Below are 9,862 nucleotides of genomic sequence, written 5' to 3'. Positions count from 1 at the left end.
AAATCATATTAAGATAGACATGCTATATCCTTTAATAGTATTTTATTGTATTTATGGAGCAGACATTTTAAATATAGCAATTTCATTAATGAGCAGTTTTCAATTCAGAATGCTACTTTTATTCAGAATGTTTTTGAATCATTATTAAGATGAATAACATTAGGTATAAAATCAGAAATTAGAAGCAGTAACAATCAGGACTAATATAGTATTAGAAATTCTCTATTATAGTATTTGTAAAATGGATTTTATTATTAGTAACTAAAAGGTTTTTTTTTTAAATAAGATAGCTATAGGCACACTTTGGAAGGGTGGAATAGCCATATGTATGTTGTTGTATGTATATGGAATTTGTTTTGTTTTTCTTAAAAATTAATAAAATCTATAAAAAAAAGAAAAGAAATTATTATGGTCCTGCCTGAACCTACATGCTGTTTGTCATAAGGGAATGGCCTGGGTGGGCAGCACCTCTTGGACTCTGGTGTGCAGACAAGGATAGGTGAGGACCATCATGATTCTCAACTGTGCCTGGAGGTTAGCCTCTGTAAGAGAGACATCAGACTTGGTATGGGTTGCCAACCTCCAGGTACTAGCTGGAGATCTCCTACTTTTACAACTGATCTCAAGCCGATAGAGATCAGTTCACCTGGAGAAAATGGCCGCTTTGGCAATTGGTCTCTATGGGAGGAGGTGGCTTTTTGATGTCACAGATGCTGGCCAATCAGCTCCTAATCCAGTTTCCTGTACAAACATGTGGATGCAGCGGTTTCAGAGCTTGAACCATGTGTTGTGGGGATAGCTTGCATTCCTCCTGACATGCACGTTCACCATTTAGTCTGAACAGGACACAGCCAGTATTTTCAGCTGCAGAACATAAAACATGTACTGAAGCTGAAAACATGCACAGTGCCTTATTCAGATGAAATAGTGACAGCATGTAGTGGGAGGATCATGGGTGGCACACACACCTGGTACAAGTGGTTGGGAAACTCCAAATGTAAGGCCTGAAAATGGATATTATCACCTGCTGCAAACAAAATATCTGTGAACAGCTAAGCTTCAAGGCCTGGATGAAAGAACAGCAACTCTGTTGTATCCTTGTTGGCCATTTGGGCTCTAGGTGCAAGCAGTCTTAAACATTACATAAAATAAAAGAGGCGAAGGCTAAAAAGCCATTGGTTTCAATATGACATTGTTTATTGTAGGCATTGCTAACAACAAGTTAAAGAAGCATCTGTAGCTCAGCCACCTGGCAACAATGACGGGTGAAAGAGTGACGATGGAACATTTTCATCAAAAGATTCCCATGTAAGATGAGGCCGGGTATAGAAATATGGTAATTCCGATTTCTGGATTCTCTGTAAAAAAAACAAAACTCTGGGGGAAAAAGCCACAAATCAAGAAAAGATAAGTGAATTTAGTTCTGATCTGGAATGAGTGAAGATGTTCTCTCAGCATCTGTATGTGCCCACTTTTTTTGGCTATTTCAAGGCTGTGTCCTTGCCAGCAAAATATTGCAAAGTCATCCTGATTTTGGTCAGTTGCACACTGGGTTAGTCTGGCTCTGATGCTAATGGTACACAGGTTCCTCCCCCCCCCCCACCACTTCCACACAGCATTACAAGTGTGGTGATTTTGTGCATCTTCTGGATTTCCCCCAGCTTTTTTGCCATCTCTCTTAGACCTGCTTTACTGCACTATTTTTGAAAGATAGCATAAAAGCCAGGGTAGCAGTTCGATCCCGATGGAAGTCGGTTTCAGGTAGCCGGCTCAAGGTTGACTCAGCCTTCCATCCTTCCGAGGTCAGTAAAATGAGTACCCAGCTTGCTGGGGGTAAAGGGAAGATGGCTAGGGAAGGCACTGGCAAACCACCCCGTAAACAAGGTCTTCCTAGTAAACATCAGGATGTGATGTCACCCCATGAGTCAGGAATGACCCAGTGCTTGCACAGGGGACCTTTACTTTTGCTTTAGCAGCTAGGTGGATGGGAAAGTTCAGATTGTTCCTGGTCCCATCCATATTGGCACACTTTCCGCTGCCCCAGTCCCCTGAGGCAGCCATTTCCCCCCAAATATGTTAAATTGCCTGGTATCAATGGACATTGACACCCAGATTTAATTGAATGGAAGAATAAGTTAGCAGAATATGCAACCATAGCCAAACTAACTTCTTTTATACATGAGAGATCAATGTCAGAATTTCAAGGAAAATTGAAGATTTTTAAAAATTATATAGCCAACAATTAAGAATTGAATTAAACATTAAAAAATGACTTAGGATATGTATGGATTTACAATAAAAATATACTAGATATGAAGACTTATGATGATATAGAGCACTGAAATTCAAACAGGCTGATTAAGATGTCATGTTTTTTTAAAAAGTAAGTAAGCTCCATGCAAACTATGATGTGGTGATAATTGTGTATGTTTGTATGTCATTATATGATGTTTGTTAGTTTAGAAAAGAAATAAAAGTATTTAAAAAAATTAAAATGGACATTTGATTTACTACAAGGTACAACTATGTGTGTGAGAACATATGGGCTGTTTCCATTTTTTTCCAGCATTTTGGGAAGTTTGACATTTAGGTCATTTAGAATGAAGAAGATACCTTAACTCATATTGAAAAGTGTCATACCGAGGAGCTCATCTTATCTTCTGAATTTTGTGGCATTTATGCCATTTGTATGAGGCTATACAATTATGGATTGCTGTTGTAATTTTTTCTTCTTCTCCTGAGATACATATTTACCTTCTGAAATGTAGCGGCAAGAGTTTTTCCCCCTGTGTGTAAATCTGTGTGGTGGGTGCACAAGTATTATCTTATGCTAGTCATATTTATGTGATTATCCGTATAACTGCTTATATCTTCCTTGCATGTTGTTTGCTGGAGGTCCCGACGGGTTCGTGTCTCCTTTTTCCTCATTGCAAGGACCTCTTCCCTTTTTCATTTTTTGGCATTTCCTCCTCATGCTACCAGAGGGCTTTTTCAGATCTTTTAAGAATAGGTAACTGGCAAATTGCTATAGTGTTATAATGTTATAGCAATTTTAAAAAACGAAAAGGCCCCCTGGTTGTGTAAAGAGGCGGGGTTTCAAATACTTCCTGCTTCCTACTTTCTCGGACCTCTTTCTGAGCAAAAGAAAGGCTTTTTAAGACCGAGGCTTGGATTTCTCCCCCTGCCCTTTCTTTCAGATTGCTCCATTTTTTGTTTTTTGTTCTTAAAATGCTTTTTTATGCGGCAATTGGTTTTTTTTGGGGGGGGATCTCTCACAGCAAGCACTGCGAAGTAAGCCAATTACAAAGCAGCATTTAAAGGGGTGGGGGGCTTGATTTGAGTTTGGAGACTGCTGGTGCAGAGATTCCCATCTGGAAAGTGTGGATCCAGCCAGCAACGAACCTCAGGTAAAACTCCCATGCATAAATGACCCAACTGTGTGAAGCAGCAAAATCCACTTGCAAATGATTGTTAAAGTGCATTGAAAGTAGATTCAAAGTGCATTATTCAGCATGTGTGAAAGCACCCTCTGCATTATGCACGTACATATAAACATCATACATTGTTCATATAAATACCATATAAATCACATTTAAACTAGTAAAAGAAACCCCATTTATTTACTAGCTCCTTTGACCAAAGGTCTTGAGCTTAACCATAACAATAAGTAGTAAAAGAAACAGAACAAATCCTCAACATCTGAAACAAAAATGGATGGACTGAAACAGCTGACTCTGACCACATAGGGAAAGTTAAGGAGAAATGTTGCATTTTCAAATGCGGCTATGCTTACCAGAAGAAGCCAGGAAGGAAACTTATGCTGTTGGGTTTTTCTTTAATGAATCTTTTTGTAGAGCTGTGAATGAGAAAGACGGCAGTGGTTGTTAGCAAGAATAAAAATGCGAAATGCGAAAGCTCGTGTGGTTCAGAAGATGTCAGACTAGGACCAGGTAGGCTTGGGTTCAAATTCCCCACCCTGCCACGCAGCCCCCTGAGTGATCTTGGGCCAGCCACTCTCTTGCATCAGCCTAACCTTCTCACCAAGTTGTGGCAGCGGTGGTGGTGAGAATCATGAACTATCTTGAACTCTGCAAAAGAAAGGTTGGATAAAAATGAAACATCTTGCTAGTAAAAGTGTAAAATCAGCCCAGACTAGGGACACTAGCTTCCAGATGAGACCTGGGGATCCCTCAGAATTACAGCTCATCTCCAGACTACAAAGATTAGTTCCCCTGGAGAAAATGGCTGCTTTGGAGAGAGGACTCTATGGCATGGTACCCCACTGAGGTCCCTGCCCTCCCCAGGCTCCATCTTCAAATCTCCATGGGTTTACCAACCTGGATCTGACAACCTTACCCCCCCATCCCCCGCCGGTGCCCAGAGGGCAACCCTAGCCCACACTCCCCAGATATCTAAAGCCCAATGTTAAAAACCTCTCCCTGGATTCAGAATAATTATCACCCAGGCTGCTCTTATGTTAGGGGACAGTCATGGTTGTAGGAATAGCTCCACTCTTTAAAAGCAGTAGAATCTTACTTCAGTGGGGCCAGTTCACTAATGGGAAATTTTAAATGCAGAAGTTGAGACTTATACGATTCTGATTTGTTATTATAACGAATGGGAATGAAAAAAAGATAATATTAAACATGCCCTGTCCCTTTAAAAATGAAGTTTTTGTGTATGAAAATGTAAGTTCTCACACCTTTTTATTATTTCTCACAGAAACCATATTGGTATTTTGAAGTATAATGATTTAAAGTGTAGCTGACTGCTCAATCAAAATAATGTAACCAACAGAATAATAATGATAATAATTCATAATTCATCCCACAATCACAAGGACTAGAGACTTGATAGTTTTCATGTTTCTCTGGTGGACTACATTTTTTTGGGTCCTGCCTTCAGGGGCAGTCTTAGTGATTCCAGGGCCCTGGGCCAAACGCAAGGATTGCGCCCCGGAATCTCTGTGGAGGGGCTATCCCCCCCCCCCAAGGAGGGAGAAGCAGTCCTCCAGCCTGTCTATCTAGCCAGCCTGGGTACATAAGAAAAGCCCTGCTGGATCAGACGAAGGCCCATCAAGTCCAGCAATCTGTTCACATAGCAGCCAACGAGGAGCCCCTATGAAGCCCACAAACAAGACGACTGCAGCAGCATCCTGCCATTGTCCACGACTCCTAGTATAATTGGCATGCTCCTCTGATCCTGGAGTGAATAGGTATGCATTATGACTAGTATTCATTTTGACTAGTAGCATGGATAGCCCTACCCTCCATGAACATGTCCACTCCCCTTCCAAGTTGGCAGCCGTCCCCACGTCCCCAGGGCAGGAAGTTCTACAATTTAACTATCCGTACCTTTCTTGCAGCACAGCTTTGAGCTTGGCCAGGTTGGGGGAGTTCTGCCTCCTCCTAACACGGCTTGTGAGGGGCTTGGCTGGGTGGGCACCTCCTCCCCATGTGGCACAGGGCCTAGCCAAGCAGGAGCCCCTTCCCTGCGCCACGCAGGGCTTGCATGGGGAGGGGTTTGGCCAAGTGGTACATCCTCTCATGTGGGGCTTGGGCAATCAGGCGCCTCCTCCTTGCTGGGCAGACTTGTATTGACCCCCTACTTCCCTACAACTGATCGCTTCCCCCATTTTTCTTGAATCTCAGGCAGTGAGGGGGATCACCAGCTACTGCTTGACTCTGCCACTGCCACTGCGACTCCAAGGTGGTAGGGGCTTCAGGGTGGGCGGGGGGGGGGGGCAGCTGGCTGCAGGGCAGTGCCCCACCATGCAGTACCTGGGACAGCTGCCCCAGTTGCCCCATGTCTAAGACCACCCCTGCCAAGAAGAAGAAGAAGAAAAGAAAAGTTGGTTTTTATATGCCAACTTTCTCTACCACTTAAGAAGAATCAAACCAGCTTACAGTCTCCTTCCCTTCCTCTCCCCACAACAAACACCTTGTGAGGTAGGTGTGGCTGAGAGAGCTCTAAGAGAGCTGTGACTAGCCCAAGGTCACCCAGCTGGCTTTATGTGTAGGAGTGGGGAAACCAGCCTGGCTCTCCAGGTAAGAGTCCACCGCTCTTAACCACTGCTCTTAACCACTACACCAGGCTGGTTGAAAAGAGTTGAAAAGAGAAGTGAATGCTGTATACCTGTAGCGTTTGGTATTGATGAGCCAGTGCACAAAATCTTTGGCTTTCATCTTGTCCAGATACCTGGTAAAGTCACTGGTAAAAGTACCTTCAGAATGTCGCTTGACATTGGAAGAAAAGCTATGGGCACTTTCTCTTTCATAAGATTTCCACCTGTTGGAGAGAAGACAAGGATCGCCAAAACGGTATTCGTTCTGCACAGTGAGGACGTTTTCATAGCCCCCGGTGCTCTATAGTAAATTAAACCAAAGCTGTGTGTCCGTCATATAGGCCAGCGCCGAATGCTTCCATAACAGTGTGTCAGAAACCATAACTAAAGGAGAAAGACTGTTTACTTATTTATTTTTCAGCTAGAGGTTGGCTTCATGCCTAGTACTCTCAAATCGCTCATACTGGCAACAAAATGTCAACCTGGAGGTTGGCAACCCTATTCCCGCTATCTATGCTCACAGCTGCCTGCAGCCCTTTCCCCAGCGGCACTGGGCAATGCGCTCAGCACGGAGCATGGGTGGTAAAGCTCTAGCAAATGAGTGGGCAGTGGGGTGCTGGCAGCAGTGAGCTCTGCCAGAAACCTTGGTCCCTGGCAGCTGTCCTACCTCAGGTAGGGTTGCTGGGTCCAGGTTGGGAAATACCTGGAGATTTGTGGGGGGAGTGGAGCCTGAGGAGGGCAGAGTATGGGGAGGGGAGGGACTTCAATGTCCAATTGCCAAAGCAGCCATTTTCTCCGGGGGAACTGATCTTTGATGCCTAAAAATCAGTTGTAATAGCAGATCCCCATCCACCACCTGGAGGTTGGCAACCCTAACCTCAGGGTATGATGACACCAGCCCTACATCATGCCAGATCTGGGTAGGGAAATTCCTGAAGATTGGTGGGTGGAGCCTGTGAAGGGCAGAGTTTGGAGAAGGAAGGGACCTCAGCATGGTGCAGTCTACCCTCCAAAGCAGCTATTTTCTCCAGGGCAATGAATCTCTGTCATCTGGAGATTCCTGGAGATCTCCAGGCTTCACTCTACCTGCACAGAAAGAGAATTTATCTCCCCTTCTTCACACCAAAGCTCTGATTCTAGTAGCTACTTAAAGACTTAGACCTACTTTTTCCTGAATCTTTTGTAGATTTCCTGTAAAAAAGGTAAAGGTCCCCTGTGCAAGCACCGGGTCATTACTGATCATGGGGTGATGTCACATCCCGACGTTTACTAGGCAGAATTTGTTTATGGGGTTGTTTGCCAGTGCCTTCCCCAGTCATCTTCCCTTTACCCCCAGCAAGCTGGGTACTCCTGTAGTCAGTGTACATCTCCAGTTTGCTTCCTGCTGCAATAATACATATTTCAATTTGTGTAGGTTCAGATTTTTCTGGTTTAATTGGGCTAGTAGTAGACTATGTGTATCCTGATATTTTCTTAAACTAGTTGCCTCTTACTCAGGGTTACTCACAAAAAATAACAGCACGTAGCCCAAACGTATCTCTATATTTCACAAAATAGACATGCAATATATATTGCATGTCAATTTTGTGAAATATAGAGATACGTTTGGGCTGTGTGCTGTTATTTCTTGTGAGTAGTTCTCATTACAGCATAGGCTTTTGTTTGTATTTAGCTCTTACTCAGGGTTTTTTCACACTGAAAGTCCTGAAAATATATATTGCAAATTCCTTTGGGCAATAACCAGAGGTCTCGGTCCTTGTGATTAACACCCCCTTCCTCGCCCAGAAGAACTCAATGACATTTATCAGTCACAATTGCTCCTTACCTTGACTCATTAGTCGAATCTTTCAGGACCATTTGCCAGCTAACAGGAAGTAAAATTGCAATACACAGCCCACAAACACACAGCCACCATGTGTTCTTCATCTGGTCTTCTGCACAAAATATAGACCCGAGAAGTAACGTTCAAAGTGAGGCTTTACTATCAGTTTAGAACAAGACATAATGCGACATTTCTCAGAGCTCCATTCTTTGCAAAAGAAAGGGTCAAATGCCAGTATCTGAAATTATCCATGTAATGGGTTGGATCCAGCCAGCTTTTTCACTCAGTTTCACCCGTTTTCCCCTCCTTATTGCAGTCCCAACCCAGATGGCTTTTGTCCATGTAGGTCCCATGATCACCAGCACAGCCTGTTTGGGTGTCAAAGGGGACCCTTTCCCACCAACAAGCTGATGGGATCGAACCCGATTATTCTGGTTTTGAGCACTGTGGAGCTTTATTCCTCATCACCCACACCAGCCAAAATAACTGGATAAAATTACTGGTCTGAAGCTGATTTTTATTCCAGTCAATCTATTTGGATACCACTCTCCTAAACTTATTTCAACTGATCTATTGCTGGAAACAATTCAGAGAACTGAGGTGATAATGTTAGGAAGGCAATATTTCCCAAGCTGTGCATATTCATCCCTGCAAAACTTTTTTGATGAGAGAGAGAGATGAAATTCCTCCCTTATGACTGACTTTTTTGTTTTACAAAGGAAGTCTGTTGCCTCAGTCTCTTCTGACAGGTGCCCAGCCGATATAAGTACATGTAAATAAACTTGTACATGGTGCAAAGCAAGCCATACATCTCTCACACGATCTTTTACGTCCCTTAAAAGTCACCGTCTGTGATTCACAGCCTCAGTCCAAATACTGAACAAGATTCTTATTCCTAAGCATACCTTTTTTTAATGAGTAATTTTTGCTAAGGATTTCCAGCCCCCAATGCCAAAAGAACATTTTAGAAATGTCTCACTTGTCCTTGCTCTTCCTCCTTTAACAGAATTGCCGTTTCCTTCAAGGGCAATACCTGACTTCTTCTAAGTTGAAAATAATCACACAAATTCTTCCCAAGTGAGGGAGATCCTGAAAAATGGTTAGAAGTTTTCTCCTTGGACTGCAGATGTAAGATAGACTCCTTCAGTGGCATCGTGAATGTTCCCCCCTCAGAGCGGGGTAGACTGATCATTAGGGAAGGGGTAGATGCGGAGGAAAATATTGCTTACCTTCCCAAATTTCTCTTTAAATCTTACGTCCTTTTTCTTCGTTACACCTCTTTCGTGGCTTTCACCCGATTCCTTACCACTGCTTTTAAGCTTGTTAGTGGGATGCTTAGAGATGACAGGTGGGTCATTGGTGTTCCTCTTTTTAGTGGGATGGGTCATTTATGAATCATTTCCGGATCTTTCTTCCTTTTTCTTTCTTTCAAAAAAGTGGTTCCAGAGAGAGGATGTAGCCATGGCAGGACACTTCAGCATCGCTCTGAGCAACATTTTCTCCTTGGTGTTCAAATGGATCAAGCCAACTGTGCAATTATTTCTTGCCGGCGGAATCACTCTCTGTGTCTCCTTCTCCCTCCCTCCCTCTCTTTCATTTTTTTCAGCGCCTTCTGGACTGCTGTTCCAAACAACTTTATCGTTTGAAAGAGGAGACACACACAACAGAAACACCTGGAAAACTTGGAAACTAGTAAGAACATTATAATCTCTGTTCAGACATCTAAGTAACCACAGTTCAACAAAAAGACTTCAAATGGACACTCCAGTATGAAGCTGCCAAGGTAGAATTCCTTGGCGAATTCAATTATAACTGAACACGGATGCAATCTCGATAGTACAGAGAGAAATTGCCCCTCTTTGTGTGTCAAATTAGGATAGCTAGCTAGTATTGTTGCCAGTGGCTGCTGGTGGGGATGGGTCTCTGTTTTTATACTGTATGTATTTGGACTCATTATAGAAATATGACAGACCTAC

The 9,862-nt window shown here is 43.1% G+C and overlaps 1 protein-coding gene across 1 annotated transcript; it reads right to left on the bottom strand.

The window, feature by feature from the left end:
- Positions 1-3,789: 3,789 nt before the first annotated feature.
- LOC130477257 (exendin-3-like) lies at positions 3,790-9,158 on the bottom strand. The gene is made up of 4 exons (XM_056849256.1): positions 9,116-9,158; positions 7,890-7,998; positions 6,136-6,288; positions 3,790-3,856 (listed from the first exon to the last, which is right to left on the bottom strand). The coding sequence occupies exons 2-4, from the start codon at positions 7,988-7,990 to the stop codon at positions 3,790-3,792; spliced, it is 321 nt and encodes a 106-aa protein (XP_056705234.1). The 5' UTR covers positions 7,991-7,998; positions 9,116-9,158.
- Positions 9,159-9,862: the final 704 nt, after the last annotated feature.

This window comes from Euleptes europaea, chromosome 1 (genome assembly GCF_029931775.1).
Source record: "Euleptes europaea isolate rEulEur1 chromosome 1, rEulEur1.hap1, whole genome shotgun sequence".
Taxonomy (NCBI): domain Eukaryota; kingdom Metazoa; phylum Chordata; class Lepidosauria; order Squamata; family Sphaerodactylidae; genus Euleptes; species Euleptes europaea.
This window is presented reverse-complemented; position numbering and strand designations above follow the sequence as displayed.